This window comes from Pongo pygmaeus, chromosome 6 (genome assembly GCF_028885625.2).
Source record: "Pongo pygmaeus isolate AG05252 chromosome 6, NHGRI_mPonPyg2-v2.0_pri, whole genome shotgun sequence".
NCBI classification, from domain to species: Eukaryota; Metazoa; Chordata; class Mammalia; order Primates; family Hominidae; genus Pongo; species Pongo pygmaeus.
In genome coordinates, this window is record NC_072379.2 from 97,940,247 (window position 1) to 97,958,759 (window position 18,513).

At 37.4% G+C, this 18,513-nt stretch overlaps 1 protein-coding gene across 4 annotated transcripts in view; it reads right to left on the reverse strand.

The window, feature by feature from the left end:
- The window catches only part of GNAI1 (G protein subunit alpha i1), an 84,891-nt gene that overhangs the window by 24,518 nt on the left and 41,860 nt on the right, over positions 1 to 18,513 (reverse strand). For 2 of the 4 annotated variants that reach the window (XM_054494807.2, XM_054494811.2), the window contains exons 2-3: positions 5,930 to 5,972; positions 5,686 to 5,827 (exon numbers count right to left, since the gene is read on the reverse strand). In XM_054494807.2, the coding sequence (XP_054350782.1) occupies positions 5,686 to 5,827; positions 5,930 to 5,972 (185 nt within the window). Of the gene's footprint in view, positions 1 to 5,685; positions 5,828 to 5,929; positions 5,973 to 14,112; positions 14,286 to 16,272; positions 17,709 to 18,513 lie in introns of those variants that run through there. The other 2 variants (XM_063667674.1, XM_054494810.2) reach the window with 2 other exon arrangements.

Consider the following 18,513-nt stretch of genomic DNA (forward strand, 5'->3'; position numbering starts at 1 on the left):
CAGAATACTACTATAAATGATTCAAACATTCATGTGGAAAAAGCAAGTAAAAGTAACAAGGAGCATTTTGAAAAAGACTGGGAGCACAGGGATGTTATTATCAGATATTAAAAGCCTACAATATGTAGAAACAGTCTACTACGAAGGCAGATCCATAGGGGAAAAAAATCGCAAATCTGAACTTATTACATGATAAATGTGGCAAGATAAATCAGTCAGAAAAGATACGATTAATCCAGTAACACTGGTGATAATCAGATAGCCACCTGAAGAGAAATAAAATAATGTGCATCCTTACTCCATGCATATAACAAAACATGCTTCAGACAGATTAAAAAATAAACACAGAAACAAATGTTAAAATTCACTCCCTTGAAATTCCCCTTGCTTTAAAAAGAGCATCAATATTTGGTAAATCTTTTGTTGAGAGAGGATGTTCTACATTTAAACACAATGGAAGAAATAACGGGAAGATTTAAACATTTTTTAAAATACAGTATTACCATAACATTAATGGCAGTGAAGTAAAATGTGACTTACTAAACATTTGTATCAATGGACAAAGGGTTAATACATATGCACATATAAACAAGCAAACAGATCATCAAAACACCAAGATTCCAAGTGGTAAATGAATAAAGTGCACAAGCCACATAGAAAAATAAAAATATAATCATTAGACAGGGAAAACTGTTCAGCTACATTAAAAATGGAAAATTCAAATTAAACTGATACATGATTTACTAACAACAAATTAGCAAAGATTTTTTAAATACAGACTCCTAAATTTTGGCTGCCCACAGTGCTAAGAAAAGGCATTCCAAAAACTGCTACAAGGAAGGTAAACTGATAGAACCTTTCTAAAAAACAACCTAACAAATCTGGCAGACAGACACAGACTAACTAATGAAAGTAAATAACAAAGTTATTGGAACAGAAAAATGGCCATTATGCAGGAAAATGTATGAGGCTTGGGGGGAAAACTTATTTAAGTCAATTCAAGGTGAGGTTTCCTACTCCTCACAGCCTATATTCTAAATAAGTGCTTCTCAAGCTATCTGTGATGAAGAACCGGTGTTGTGTTTTATTTCGTTTGCATTTGTTTCCAGTCTATTCCAGAATAATAGTAGAAAAAATTAAATGACACACAAAATATAAATTAATATTTTAAAAACTCACAGAGTGAACATATAAATTACTCTGTCAATTGCTGTAAACCCAATGCTTACATTTAATTTCTATATCCATTTTGTGCACACTCTTGTGGACAGGCACTAGTCCATGAATCACATTTTGAACAGCTCTCCTCTAAGTGCTCAGTGCCTGAACAGGTGAATAGGCCCCTTTGTAAAGCTTCTAAAATTTTACTTCATTAGAAACATAATCACCTAAATTATCAATATATTATCACTCACAGATGGACTATCCTCATTCTACGAAAGTTGTGAAATGATATTAGGCATAAAATGTGATTGCTCTATGCAAGCCTTGAAAACAATTTTGTTTCTTCTCATTTTAAATAACCAGTGTGTAATCTGTTTTGGAAATCTGGTAACTGCCAAATATGAAGCAAACCACAGAAAATTAGTCACCACTTATTAAGATTTTACATCTTCTTACTCAATTCTTACCAAATCAACCTATATACTAAGTAAGATGTAATCCCAACCAAGTCAACAAGCTGTTTCGGTTTGTTGTGTTTCAGCAGGGTTGTGGGGGAATTAAGCTGGCTCTCAAGTTCATCTGGCAGAGAAAATCATGATGGCCTTGATATCCGGCAAAAGAACAACAGAATGAAATGGGGTGCGTTTACTCTACCAGGTGCCAACTAATCCATGAAACCACAGAAATTAAAATGATGTGACTCTCAGTAGAATAACAGTAATGTAATAATAATTATTTAAACAAAAACAAAAACAAAAAAACAAGGCCGGGTGCAGTGGCTCATGCCTGTAATCCCAGCACTTTGGGAGGCTGAGGCAGGTGGATCGCCTGAGGTCAGGAGATCGAGACCAGCCTGGCCAACATGGTGAAACCCCGTCTCTACTAAAAACACAAAAACGCAGCCAGGTGTGGTGGCAGACGCCTGCAATCCTAGCTACTCGGGAGGCTGAGGCAGGAGAATCACTGAACCAGAAAGGCAGAGGTTGCAGTGAGCTGAGATCGTGCCCCTGCACTCAAGCCTGGCAACAAGAGCAAAACTCCATTTCAAAAAAAACAAACAGAAAAAAAAGCAAAAGATAACAATAGCAGCAACAGACATTTATTGAGCATGTATTATGACCAAGGCATGTGGGGAGTGCTTAATATTCAAAATGTCATTATTCCTCACAACCCTACAACATGGATGTTATTATTTCTCTTGTATTATAAGGAAACAAGCTTAGGGAGGTTGAAAAGCTTAGTAAGTGACAGATGTGGGGAGAAAGAATACATCAATAGAAAGAAAAACTGGAGTCCAGAAACACACCCAATTTAATGCTAAGGGCAGCAATTTCAAGTCACTGAGGAATAGACGGAATAGGCTGATTATTTAATATTTAACAAATGACTGTTAGGCAAAAGATATTATAAAATATACTTAAATCCTAACTAGCAACAAACACAACATTTAAAGGTATGTGAAGAGACAGAAATAAATATAACAAATAAAACTACAAACATTCTAAAAAAATAAGAGAATTTAAAAAATTATAAAGTGAAGAATGCCATTCTAATAAGAAACAAAACACAGAAGTGAGAATCAACTGTAAAAATCTTAACAGTTCTGTAATGTACTATTTCAAAAACTAAAAGAAATATGCTAGGCAAAAGTGTTTGCCATATGCAAGGAAGGGTTAATATGCTTAATACTTAAACAGAATCAATGTGAAAAGATAAGTAATTGGACAGAAATGAGTGAAAACTAAGAGTTCACAGAAGAAATACAAATGAACAAAATGTTTTAAAATAATTCTCAAATTCATTAAAAATCAGAAAAAAACTAGAAAAAGACAATATTTCTGATTTATCAGATGTTAAAAACTGAAATGTTGATAACACCTAAGTTGTTGAGACTATGATAAAACAGACACTGATGAACCGTTACTAAAATAGATTATTCATGTTGCTTTTCTTCGGAAAGCAAACCTGTGGTACCTATCAAAATTCAGTATCTAGTTATCCTTCAACTCAGGGTTAATACTTCCAGAAACAGAAATATATTCAGACTTCTTTTGAATATATTGTTTGTGGCTGGATGTGGTAGCTCACGCTTGTAATCCTAGTACTTTGGGAGGCCGAGGCCGGCGGATTACTTGAGTCCAGGAGCTCGAGACTAGCCTAGCCAACACAGTGAAATCCCATCTTTACTAAAAATACAAAAATTAGCCAGGTGTGGTGGCACACATCCGTGGTCCCAGCTACTTGGGAGGCTGATGAGAATAGCTTGAACCTGGGAAGCAGAGGTTGCAGTGAGCTGAGATTGTACCACTGTACTCCAGCCTGGGCTACAGAGCGAGACTCTGCCTCAAATAATAATAACAATAAATATAATAATAATAATAGACTGTTTCTTATTCATAGAATGCTTTTTCCATTTTTGTCCAGAAAACTCTTATTCATGTTTCAACATTCAGTTTCAATGCCCCTTCCTCGTGTCCAGGCCACGTTTAATTCGTCTTTGTATTCCTTAGCACAACTGCAAAAGCCCAGTAGTTTTGAAAGCTTACATAAAGATAGGCAACACAAAGCATGGAGTAGACCAACGAGAAGCAACGGGAGGACATGAGGCATTTGTGTGAATGAGTTAATAATGATGGAGAAAGCAAGCAGAAGTAATAGTCTAAAGGCAGGAAGAAGACAGTTACCAAAGTATCGCTAAAGAGAGTCTAGAAAGAGTGGGTCAAACCAGCAATAGTGAAACAAAGATGAGCAAAGCAGGCCCACATAAGATTCCAAAGCATCAGAAAACTGGTTTAAAAAAAAAAAAATAGAGCTTGAGAGTAGTTATTTCCAGTCTTGAAACTACGCCCAAGTTATGTTTAAAAAAAGAAAGAGAAAACGACAACATTCCTTGAGAGAAAAACTTGAAAATAAAAAGAACTCATGAAAAACTGTTTGTATTGACCCTTCATGATCTCCTAAAATGGAGGCTACAATGCTTTTTTCTTTCATAAGCACATAAAAGATACAAATGCAGAATGTCATATATGTGAATTTGGTAAAAGGTTTAAATTACAAGTTTATAATTGGAATTGGTGTAAGGTACAATTTTTATTAATTCTTTTTTCTTAATCTAAGCATGGTTCCCTACTGTACAGTCTTTTAAACAAAGATTAAAAAGGCTTAGTTTAATTAGCATTTCCAAGTAGATTTCAACATTATTTTCAATAATAATTTATAATGTTCTTTTAAAATGTCTTTTCTGAAATAAGATTTGATCATCTCAAGAATATTTACTGCTTGGAAATCACTCTATGCATTTATCATTTATTCATTCAACAAATGCTTTTTGAGCTCAAAAAGTTTGCTGAATAAATGATAAATGTATAAATTATTTAAAATGATATTGAAATCTACTAGAAAATTTTAATTAATGACACTAAGCTTTTTAAAAAAGTTTAAAAAACAGTAAATTAATATAGCTCAGTAACTTGTAAAAGAATTCTTAAAGTAACACTTTAAAAACTAGATTTTACAGATTTTTCCAATGTGTATTCCCTAATGTTGCTTTCATTCATTTTTCTTCCCTAGTAAGCATGAATTGAGCCCACACGTTTAAAAAATAAAATCTAGCCGATACTAAGACAAAAAGAAAAATTTATAGTCTCTATACACAAAATCTTCATAGTATTAGTAGGGAGACAGTATGTATACTGAATATACAGAATTATAAAGGAAACATAAAAATAAATACTAGTAAAAATAATACAATAATATATCTGCTAGAAATAAATACATTAAGCAATCAAACAGAAGATGAGAGAAAAAAAAGAAAACAAAGGTGCCTTATGGATTGGATTGGGCTGCTTCCAATCCAACTGAAACAAGTTATTGGGCCAAATGAGGAGGCACAGGCATAGTGCCTTGGTTACCACGAGCTGTATGGCAATCTCTGTACCATGTAATTTCCTGGGTGCTAGTTTCTTTCTTGGCAAAATAAAGAACTGAAACTAGCTTGTCTCCAAAAATCTCTTTTAGCTCTCAAACTTTGATACATGGTTTTTAATAGCCGATATTTTCCTATTCCAAAGATAAGCAAACTTTTATACTGTTTTCATTATTCGAGATTAGACTGCTTTTTAGTCTAGGCATGAATACAAATAACTAGATCACTTCAGTATTCCAAATTGCAGAAACAGATTTTGAAGAGGGCCAGGGTAAGCAGTTTACTCAGTACTAAAAATTATTATGGGAATACAGGGGTACCCAACACAGCATGCTATACAGAAAGCACTGTGGTGATTATTCAGTTGTCCAAATCATCTAATGGATAAGGAAAGCATAAAGGAGAGATTACACAATCCTACATATTCTAATATTTCACTCACTTCTAACGCTCCTCATTTCACTCACTTCTATCCTTTTGATTCCTTTTATGAAATGGTCCTGATAGTTGACAAGCCTCTGTTACATAGTATGGTATTAGCATACAAGTTATTCTTTTTACTCATCAGGTCAGCTCCAACAAATTTAATAACTTACCGCCCGGGCTGAGTCACCAAAGTCTATCTTCAACCTCCCCATAGCCCTAATGATAGCAATAATTGACTGGATGGTGTTACTGTAGACCACTGCTTTGTATTGTTTACACTCCTCTTCTGAATAACCAGCTTCATGGATAATTCTAATGAGACAAAAGGGAAAAAAAATGAATATTTACTTCCTTTGGTAGAACGGTACACTAACTTAAACATGAACAGCAAATTTAGTGTTTCAATCTACTTACTTCATCTGCTTCACAATTGTACTTTTACCAGATTCACCAGCGCCTAAAAATATAAAACATAAAAGGTTTCTAACTTCATCATAATCACTTAAGTATATTCAACTCCCAACACACACACACACACCCAGTCTCTCTTTGTGTGTCTACCTCTTACAGCTGAATTTTGTTTTATACTAAAATGAGATACAAGGCAGCAAATATGTAGGATGAATAAGTATAAAGATCTAACATACAACATGAGAACTGTAGTTTTACAGTAATAATACTGTATGGAGTCAGGATTTTGCTAAATGAGTAGATGACAGCTGTTCTAGCCATAGGGGAGAAACAGGTAATTACATGAAATGATGTATATGTTCATTTGTCCCAATATAGTAACCATTTTGATACATATATTTTGTAACATCATGTTGTATGCATTTAAAATTTATTTTAAAACAAATAAATAAAATGAGCTTCATCGGTTTCCAAACACACAGAAAAGTTCTGGGAAATAAGTCTGCTCTATTATTTCATATACTTAAAGTCAATAAACTCATAAAAAAACATGCTTCTACTGTTGTTTGTGTGTATTCTCCAAAGCATTAAAAAATTCAGTCTTCTCTAAGTTAAATTAAACCTGTATAAATTAGTTTTGTTTAAGACTCTGCTCCCCACTGGAAGATGTTTTAACTGCTTGACCAATTATCTTAATTTTAACCTGTGGCTCTTGTGAAATAGGCAGCAGCGGCACCAAGAAGCCACATGAAAAACTATTTTAAAATATCAGATGTTCAAACAGCTATGTCTCATGCAATATGTGTTCGATCACCATTATTAAAAACCTAATACAGAACTAACATGATTTGCTACCACTGAGGATTCAATGTTGTGCTGGACAAAAAATAAAATAAAATAAAAAGTGTTTTTTCATCTTCATTGTCATGCAAGCCATAAGGCCAGGAGCCATTCTCAAAACTCTCCTTCACTCTGTACACATGGCAGGGTATCCTCAAGATTTGAGTTCCTAGTGCTATGCTACCCTAACATGAAAATACTACTAAGGAAATGACGGTTTACAAAATCAGGCCCTTCTTAAATACCCTTTCCACTTAACAATAGCTGCTATCTTTATACCAAATTAGATCAATTATTTGTCAGGCTCCCCTCCCTTGATTGCTGGGTATTGAGAACATCTGAGCAAAGGACACAAGACATGGAAGATATGACAAGTCTAAAATTTGGCTTCACATACTCTTTGGCCAATACTACAATATCCTGGAGGAATTTATGACTGAGAGACCGGGCCCAGGATTTTCACTTTATTTTTATTTCATTTTAGGCTCCATATTCCCATTTTCCCTGGGCCATTCCTACAGAGTTTCATGTTCAGCATTACTGAACAACTTACAGTTCCAGGAACACCCACTGCTGCTCATGCCACACATCTTCAAACACTGTTTCCCCTGCCAAAATGCAATTTGCTCTGGTCTTGCCACCCTGGTGATTTTTTATTAGCCATGGAACTTACCTCCTTTGTCAACCTCTCCTTACCCACTCTGCATGTGATTCTTGCTGCCTCTCACTTTGCACATGTTTGTATTTGAATTCTCAGAAGCTAGCTTGGGCTATACACAAAATCAACCAATCGGAAATGTACTTGAATTTATTTAAGCTATTTCTGACGGATACAACTGATGGTCAACCTCTGGGCCTCATCTCCCCCTTTACCTCTTTGCCTCTCCAGACACACAAAGACACACACACACACACACACACACACACAAACACACACACATCCAAATCATCAGAGGCATCTGAAAAGAGGTCATAGTTAAACGGCCTATTTGAAAATCTGAGGATAAAACTCCCTAAATTTTACTTGTGGTTTGATATTTAAGAAATTTTCCCAAAATACCCTCACACTGAATAGAAAAGCAGGCACTGAATAAACAATAAAGGCATTCTCCATTTACAGACAGCCTTTGAATCTTTCAGGGCATCTGCCAATAAAAACAATTCCAAGATAAACAACCCATTATTTATTAATCAACAACAGTGTGCTTGGCTCCATGAAAAGCACAATGGCAGGCATTCTGGCTCACACATTTCTCCAATCCAGGGGGTCCACCCAAGCAATACAACCTAGGCAGTTTCCAGTGGGGCTGTCTTTAATAAACCACTCTGGGTTTCTAGAGTACTATGAGTTGAGGCAGTGGTTGCCATGCTGTAATGATGGGACACTCTAGATCCCAGGATTCGTACACAGGGATGGTGATTCCACAGATATAGTGAACTTTGATGAACAGCCACTATGGTCCATTTTGTTAGTGAAACAACTCAAAAGCCCAGAGAACAGTTCAAGTGATGTAAGCTCGTGAGTTGTGAGATCCACGAAAGGAAGAAAATCAGAAATAGTAAAGAATAAGATTGTTTCCAGTTGAACTATGTATGTACAAATGAGAATGTTTAAACCTTAAGAAAAAAATTTTCCTGCTATTGGACATTCATTATCTCTACATTCTAATTAATTTTTTATCTCTTCAAATAAATGGGAACATGGGACACTAGCTTACTTTGCATTGCACATCCAGTCAATGGCTCGTGGTTCAAAAAGTCCTGAAATCTGTTTAACATTAAAGAGTGGGGGGCCGGGCACGGTGGCTCATGCCTGTAATCCCAGCACTTTGGGAGGCTGAGGTGGGCAGATCACGAGGATAAGAGTTCTAGACCAGCCTGGCCAATACGGTGAAACCCTGTCTGTACTAAAAATACAAAAATTAACTGGTGGTAGGCACCTATAGACCCAGCTACTCGGGAGGCTGAGGCAGAAGAGTTGCTTGAACCCGGGAGGCAGAGGTTGCCGTGAACGGAGATTGAGCCACTGCACTCCAGCCTGGGCAACAGAGTGAGACTCCGTCTCAAAAAAAAAAAAAAAAAAAAAAAAAAAAGAGTGGGGATGGCAGTCTTATTAACTGGATTTGTACTTTCTTTACTAGTCACAAAATACTCTTTGTGGAATAGATATCTACAGGCAGAAATTCTGCAAAAATGTTTCGAAGCTTAGCAATTTACATAATTAGTTTTCAACTCTCACTTCCATACAGAGTCTCCTAACAGGAAAATTACAAATGCCACGTGGTTAGGGTTTCAACATTCTGAACACTGGTATTTTCTCCATATAGTATACAGGAAAGAGTAAATAGTTGTTCTCTACAAATCTCAGGCAGCACAGTCACTTCTGGGAGGCTGCAAGTGTAACGCTGCACATCGTTGCCTGATGTGCATGCCAAGTCAATATGCTGAGTCCCTGGGCTGCAGCAGAGAAAGAGGTTTAATCGTAGTAGGGCCACCGAACAGACAGAGGAAACCACAAATCCATCTGCCTGAGGAGTTTGGGGCTAGCGTTTTTAAGGGTTTTGGAGTGGGCTGAAGTGTACAGATTGAACGGTCAACGAATGCAGGGTAAAGCCATAGGACAGGGAGATGAAGAAGCTATCCTTAGGCTGATTTGGTTCTTCTGTGAGGGTCTTTAAACTGGATGGCCTCAGCTGTTAAATTGGAATTCAGGATCTACTTAAATAATTCTTAAACAAAAGCCTCACGATTCTAACACCAGAGATCCAATCTAAGGCCAGAAATACTATCTACAGGAACAATGGAGATGCAAATGGTCAGTATCCACTGTTCTGTGACTTTCAGTTACAAGGAAGTGGGTCAAAGCACAGAGTGATTAATGCTTAATTATAACTACATTTCTGTCCAGAATTCTTGTTAACCCTGTGAACATGGTTTCAGCAGGAAGCAATATTGTAAAGAAAAAAATGGGGTTGGGGGGTAAATTTTTTCCAGTAGTACTCAGCCAAGTTGCTGTTACTTTTCACTTAAACCCAGGATGGGATGAAAAGTGCTCCCATCTACCAAGAGCAACTTCAAGAAGAAAAGAGAAATACGTAACATGTGTCAGTCAAGAAAGATCAAAGTGCGTAACCATTTGCAGTCACGAAACCTGGCTGGTCAAGGTGACTAAGTGGCCCGCACAGGAACTATCAATCAACTAATCACCGTGGAGTGAATGAGAGTTTAGAGGGGAGAATGTGACTCCCAGAGGGCTGAAAATGTGTGTGCTATGGTTATGGTTGGCCAGTGGCGATAAAGCCAAAGTTGTGATGTTACAGTAGGTAGCTAGTCAGGCATGAGCAGGGCAGGAGAGGGCTCCACCTGACCAGGAATGTCAGGTGACCATCAGGTGATGGACAGGAGGTTGTTAAATGTTTCTCTAAAATAGTAATTGGTCACAGCCAGTGAAAGGGAAAGGCAGTCTCCATATAGATAGAAAAAAAACTTGCAACTGGTGATCAGCAGCTTTCCAATAAGATCTGAAGAGATGGGTGACTGAGCTCAAGCATGCACATTAAGAGGCAAAATGGTGGAGTTTAACTGGTATATGACCTTCCTCTAGGAATGCTAGACTGGTAAGGGAAGAACGCCTCAAGTGAGTATGGGCATAACTCCAGCAAACATACTGCACAGGCTCCTCTCCCAAGCGCTAGCAGGCCACTGTGCATGTGAACAGCCCACCCCAAGGGAAGAAACAGGGGAGAAAGGACACAAGACCCCGGACGCACCAATGTATAAAACTGTAAGTCAAAAGGCCAAACTGCACACTAACCGTTCGAGTCACCAGCTTGGCTCTCTTCCAGGTGCACGTTCCTTCCTTTTGTTCCTGCTCTAAAACTTTTTAATAAATTTTCACTCCTCTAAAACTTGTCTCGGTCTCCCTACCTGATGCCCCTCGGCCGAGTTCTTTCTTCTGAGGAGGCAAGAATTGAGGTTGCTGCAGATGCATCGGATTCGCTACTGGTAACAGGCACACAGAGGAGTCCTCCCCCTCTGCCCACTGGTCTCCTTTAAGGAGGAAGTGGCTAACGAAAAACTGCATCTCTGAGAGCACATATGGAGCCCAGCAAATAAGACTGTGCTGAGGACAAAGGAGCACCATCACATTAACACCGGGGAGAGAACTCAGGGGCACTCTGGGGTCTCAAACATACAGCAGCCTACCGGTAGGATCCAGGAAAGGGAAATGCATCAAGTCAAGATGGTGAGAGGAAGGGAGAAAAAATAAAAACAAATCAAGATATAAGGTAACCCTTTGCTAGATTCTAATTCCTTTAAGAGAGTTATGTAATTTATCGCTATCAATATGATAGTCAAACAGTGTCTGCCTCTGATTTGGTTGGGGGTAGCATAGGAAATTTTAGTTTTATCTGCTGGTAAAGTTTAAAACAAAACGAACAAAAAAACACTTCCGACCTCAGAAAACAAGTATCTTTTTTTTTTTCTTTCAAAGAAAAAAATCCTTTGGTCAACTTTCTGCTTAGGGTCACATTTATATCATTTATTTCCTGGCTTCAAGGATGGAGGCCGTCCAACATCACAGGCTGTTCGCTACAACATGGGGATTTAGCCAAGCTGTCTTATGCTGAAGTCCTCATACCACTACTCTCCTTTTAAGAAATTTTAATTTTTATGTTGAATTTACTGATCTAAAATGTTAACACTGAATAAAACTAAACTATAATGAACTAAAACTAAATTATAAATGCATTTAAAATCCTTTCTCTTTATTACAATGCCACTGTAAAATTAATAAGATCAAGGTCTTTATATTTAAGACAGAAGCAGATAAAGTAGGGGTGCAAGGGAAAATATAAATTAAAAATAAAACGTTCAATTCTCCCTGTTGAAAGGAAAAACATTTCCCTCCCTTTTTCTTAGAGCATTTACTTCAGAAAAATTATAATTGGAAATACTTTTCTCTCTCTTTGAAATGTATATAATATATTCTTTTGAAAACAAAATAGGCCTTCCGCCAGCTTTATGACTCAGGAATGTCTTTCTCAAGGACCTGGGAGCCATCTCTTTGAAATGTAAATATCAAGGGAGATAGCATCCCGTCTCCCAGTTTCTGTGGCAGGGTAGGAACTTGACTTCATGGGCACCTTGCTCCAAGATGCAAAACTAACTTCTGTCCTATGAATAAGGCCAGTTAGCTAACATGATGGTCATCCCAATTACCACAGTAAAGGTAGGGTAAGCTATGTGTGACAAAGGTGCTTTGAAGTCCTCTTACTTGAGGACTTACTGTTTGTCATGTGAACATGTATGTAATGGGTTGAATAGGCTGTAATGTATAAAGGGGTGAGGGTCTTTTGTCTTTTCAATCTCTTAGCAGATGTACATCACAATCTGGTTTAATGCTTATTTAATAATGAAAATATTTTCTTTCTGTGCTATTTTTGTAAAGAGGATTTCTGGGTTGGGAGAAGATTTTGTTTTTAATTATCATTCCCCAACAACGGTAATTATCTAAAATCTTTTCCATTTAGTTCTAAGAAGCTCTGAACTTATATTTAAATAAATATTTACACATATATGGGAGATATCTGACATTCTAGAATATAAGAATTTAATAATGACTGTAAACGTTCAAATCCAAAATCCAGAGCTTCAAAATGACCCACTTTCCCCAATCTTAACTCCATATAAAACTATCCCCTGAGCCATTCACTTCTGAGATAGGTATCATACTATTATAATGAGTAAGAATGTATGCACACAGAGGAAATGAAATCAGTATATTGATGAGATATGTTCACTGCAGCATTATCTACAATAGTCAACTTATGCAATCAATCTAAATTATCTGTCAACGGATGGATAAAGAAAATGTTGTGTATATATACACAATGAAATATTACTCAGCCTTAAAAAGGAAATCCTGTCATTCGTGATAGTATGGATAAATCTGGGCAAATGCCACACAATCTAACTTATATAGTACATGTAGAATCTAAAAAAAGTCAGACTCATAACAGCACACAACTGTGATTACCAGGAGGATTAGCTGGGGGAACTGAAGGGGAGGGAGGGAGATGTGGGTCAAAGGGTACAAAGTTTTAGTTAGGATGAATAAGTTGTAGAGATCCACTGCACATCATGGTGACAACAGTTAATAACAACATATTGTATACCTGAAAACTACTAACAGAGTAGATCTTAAATGTTTTCACCACAAAAAATGGTATGTATGCAAGATGATGGATACGTTAATTAGCCTGACTTAATTATTTACGTACCCATATAGTAAAACATCACCTTGTATACTGTAAATATATAATTTTTATATACCAAAGCAGGCAACCCTGCTGACACTTTGATTTTGAACATTTAGCTGCAGAACCATGAAAGAATACATTTATGTGGTTTTAAAAAAATGAATGAATGCACACACAAAGCTACCTTAGAAAGGCAGGACAAAAGAAAGAATTGTGTGCAGCACTGAAAGCTCTTTTCTGAGATGCCCATCAAATAGAGCATTCGGCTAACTGAACTGACAGACAAAATGTTTCTAAAATTTGAATCTACACACCCACTCAATGAGGAAGGGTGGAGGACCAGAGGCCACAGGCATATTTTCAGGTGTAAGTTTTCTGCAAAAAATTTTAATACAGTGTTTTTATTTGTATAGTGATAAACTCTAAGTCACTCTAATCACACCATATGTTTGAAGGGTGTCATACAGTTTCAAGGTCTATATTCGAGTTTGTGTTTATAAGTCCCTAAGACACTTAAGCAAATGTCAAATGTTGTGCTGGAGGGACTTTTCCATCTACCACTCTATCTGGTTTGACTGTCAATCACCCAACTGGTCAAAGAAGTGTCATGTATTTCCAAGTGGCCCATGAGAGTGGTGTCATTGGGAATAAAATTCCTTATGCTTACAGATCAACCAGCAAACAAAAATTTTACAATATAAGATATATACATGAAATATATACATATATATATAAACTTACAAAACAATCACTTAAGAAACAGTGATTTTTTTTCCTCCCACAAAGGAATGAGCCAGTCTTTCCCTTCCCTTTTATATGAAAGCTATCAAGAAAGATCACAGCACTGAAAAGGTATGTGAAATCTGGCCCACAAAAGCCATTTTCAATGATCACATAATGGAGGATGCCATTAAAGGATGGGCCAAAACCTAGGAGAGCAGCACTGAATGAAGACCAGGACATGAGAGGCCTGACAGTACTGTTTGAACCTTTACATGAAGCCGCAGTCAGGGGAACATATAATTTATCTTCCAAGTAGGGACTTTTGAGAGTTAAAGTGGACACAAGCTCAACTGGACTGACCTGGGCCAAGCAGGAAATACATCACTCTAGTCGTAACTGCAGACAAATCCACCTTGATTTCCCAGCTATGAGAGCCAGCTATGAGAGCCAGCTATGAGGTTGCTTTCTGTCATATTGACCCAAAGAGTCTTGACTACCCCTGTGCCAAGTAGTAATACTTTAATTATCTTGAGCTAATGAGGGAAAAACAAAGGAGGTTAATGAGGCATCTGTACCAAGTGAAGGCCAAATAAACACTGCATGCTGCACAAAAGAAAGCTACAGAATTTTAGGTAGAAAAAGATGTAGGAAAATTTGACATTATACAGCCCTTTGCAGAAGAGGTATGCCAAATCAAAAGAATCATATCGCAAGTGCAATTTATTGTGGCTAACATACCATTACTTCTCATACTAACTTCACATTTACACTTTATATATATATACACACACACACATATATACACACACTTTATAAGAATGTTTTGTTTTATAGTTCATGTAAGACTCATAAGGGTAAGAAATTTTACTTCCTATGACAATTATACATACACATTTATGAAAATAATTTAGAACCACACAAGAGGAAGATGTTTTTCTTCATCAGGAAATCATACACTGCTTTGTCTAAAGCTCAAGTCTAATTGCTCTCATGTTTTTGCTAAGCTGTTTTCTATTAAGGACTGGCAAATAATTAACATGTACAAACTTTTTCAACATTTCCTATGCCAAGCTACAATTCTTCATGGGCCTCTCTCACATTTGTGAACATTTGTGAACATTTGTGAGCAGAGTCATGGACTACCTATTCCTATCTTTTCAAGGATATTTACAGAGACAACAAGATACAGATAATGTCTCCTTCTACAGCAAAAAATAGGTTTACTGTCCAGTATAATAAAGGTAATATATCCTCTGGGACAAAGGTCAGACAGACTGACTTATTTTTAAAAAATTGTGATTCCTAAGGTCAGGGTTCCTCTACTATAATGTAACCCACTTCTTGTGCACCTATCACCTGGCACTGTTCAGGTTGCCCTTATGGACTGGGTAAATCACCAGCAATGCTGATTCTCTGGCATAACTGTTGTATTAAAGTCACTTTTTGTCTCTAAACCAGGAATTTCATTCTTTTCATAGCACTTATGAAATGGTGGTATGGTAAATTGTTAGCCTGTATGTAGGGGAAAGTCTCAGACACTGAATAATTCCTGACAAACTGTTCTGCTTAATTTTTAATTAATTCCCAAATTTCTGGCAACTAAGGATACTACACTTCCAGCATCTTTATACCTGAACTACATGTCTTTTTAAAATTCTAGTACTTTTCCTTCCCAAATGGCAGGTAAAACAAGTTTGCCTAATAAGCCAAAGAAATACGTAGAACAGTGGTTCTGAAGCTATGATGGCAGTATCTCCACGACCTGGGGATTTGGTTAGAAATGGACATCTCAGGCCCCATCCAGCATTTACTGAATCACAAAGAAACTCTGGAGGTGAAGGGTCCAATAATCTGTGTTTTAACAATTCCTCCAAGTGATTCTGATGCATGCTAAAGATTGAGAGCCACTAAGGAAGAAAAAGAAGAAAAAGGTCACCTCCTTTTTTCTTGATTAGTTATCATAACACAGTCATTACGTTGCTAACTAGTTATTAAAAAGGAATACACTATTTTAATGAAATAATTATATTTTCCCTTCCCTCCCCAAAATAGCAAGACAAGTAGCACTGTTTTGCATTTCTACAAATAGCACAATAAAAGGCAGCTGGATTCTCATATCTATTTCTGCATTTAATATACTGTAATACATTACACTTTGGTTGAAATATAAGAAGAAAATCCATTTTCACATAATTTAGTTAGAAAAGGGTGGATCATTCAATAACATTTAACTATAATTATGGACAGTCTTATTCTATGTCGTAATTTGAGAAGCGGTAACTTCTTAAAGTTTGATTACAGTGTAGAATCTGAAACGATTTCTACGAAGTTTTCTTATTTTTGTACAGGCATACCTCAGAGATATTACAGGTTCTACTCAAAACCACTGCAGTAAAGAGAATATTGAAATAAAGCAATTCATATGAATTTTTTGGTTTCCCAGTGCATATAACAATTATGTTCACACTCTACCACAGTCTATATTAACTGTGCAATAGCATGTCTAAAAAATGTACATACCTTAATAAAAAATACCTTATTACTAAAAAATGTTAATCATCTGAGCCTTCAGCGAGTCATCATCTTCTGCTGGAGAAGGGTCCTGCCTCCATGGTGATGGCTGCCAACTGATCAGGGTAGTGTTGGTGAAAGTTGAGGTGGCTGTGGCAATTTCTTAAAATACAATAATGAAGTCTGCTGCATTGACTGACTCTACTTTTCAAGAAAGATTTTTCTGCAGCATGTGATGCTCTTTGAGTAACACTTTACCCACAGCAGCAGAACTTCTTTCAAAATTGGATCCAATCCTCTAAAACTCTGCCACTGCTTTATCAACTAAGTTTATGTAAGATTCCAAATCCTTTGTTGTCATTTCAACAATGTTTACAGCATCTTCACCAGGAAAAGACTCCATCTCAAGAAACCATTTTCTTTGTTCATCTATGAGAAGCAATTCCTCTTTCCTTAAAGTTTTATCATGATATTGCAGCAAAACATTCACATCTTCAGGCTCCATTTCTAATTCTAGTTCTCTTGTTATTTCCACATCTGCAGCTCCTTCCTCTACTGAAGTCCCAAACCCCTCAAAGTCATTCATGAGGGTTAGAATCAACCCAGGCATTCTTTCAAATGCCTGTTAATGTTAATATTCTGGTCTCTTCCCATGAATCACAAATGTTTTTCATGGCATCTAGAATGATTAATCCTTTTCAGAAGGTTTTCAATTTACTTTACTCAGATCTATTAAAGGAATCACTATCCAATGGCAGCTATTGCCTCACAAAATGTGTTTCTTCCATAATACATGAAAGTTGAAATTATTTCCTGATCATAAGCTGCAGAACAAATACTGTGTTAGAAGGCATAAAAACAACATTAGGCTGGGCACAGTGGCTCACATCTATAATCCCCTTGGGAGGCCAAGTCAGGAGAATAGCTTGAGGCCATGAGTACAAGACCAATCTGGGCAACATAACAAGACCCCCAACTCTACAAAAAATAAGAATAAAAAACACTGGCCAGGCATTTGTAGTCCTAGCTACATGGGAGGCTATGGAGGGAGAGCTCAGGAGTCAAAGGCTGCAGTAAACTATGACCATGCCACAGCACTCCATCCTGGTAACGGAGCAAGACCTTGTCTCCAAAAACAGCAACAACAACAACAATTTCCTTGTACATCTCCAACAGTGCTCTTGGATAATGTGGTGCATTGCGAAAGAGCAGAAATATATTGAAAAGAATCTTTATATATGTGCAGTAAGGTCTTAACACTGGGCTTAAGATATTAGGAAAACCATGTTCTAAAAAGATATGCTGGCCAGGCGCGGTGGCTCACGCCTGTAATCCCAGCACTTTGGGAGGCTGAGGCAGGTGGATCACAAGGTCAGGAGATCGAGACCATCCTGGCTAACACGGTGAAACCCCGTCTCTACTAAAAATACAAAAAATTAACTGGGTGTGGTGGTGGGTGCCTGTAGTCCCAGCTACTCGGAAGGCGGAGGCAGGAGAATGGTGTGAACCTGGGAGGCGGAGCTTACAGTGAGCCGAGATTGTGCCACTGCACTCCAGCCTGGGCAACAGAGCAAAACTCCATCTCAAAAAAAAAAAAAAAAAAAAAAATACGCTGTCATCCATGCTTTTGTTCTTCCATTTACAGAGCACAGGCACAGTAGACTTAGTATAATTTTTTTTTTTTTTTTGAGACAGAGTCTCCCCTTGTCGCCCAGGTTGGAGTGCAGTGGCATGATCTCAGCTCACTGCAGCCTCAGCCTCCTGTGTTCAAGAGATTCTCCTGCCTCAGCCTCCCGAGTAGCTGGGATTACAGCGCCTGTCACCACCCCTGGCTAATTTTTATATTTTTAGTAGAAATGGGGTTTCACCACATTGGCCAGGCTGGTCTCGAACTTCTGACCTCAGGTCACCTGCCCGCCTTGGCCTCCCAAAAGTGCTGGCATTATAGGCGTGAGCCACCACACCTGGCCAAGAGTTAGTATTATTCTTAAGGGCTCTAGGATATTTAGAATGCTAAATGAGCACTGACTTCAACAGTCACCAGCTGCAATAGCCCCTAACAAGAGAGTAAGCCTGTCCTTTGTAGCTCTGAAGCCAGGCACTGACTTTTCCTCTCTAGCAATGAATGTCCTAGATGAGACTTTCTTCAAATAGAAGGCTGTTTTGCCTACATTGAAAATCTGTTGTTTAGTGTAGTCATCTTCATCAATGATCTTAGCTAGATCTTCCGGATAACCTGCTGCTGCTTCT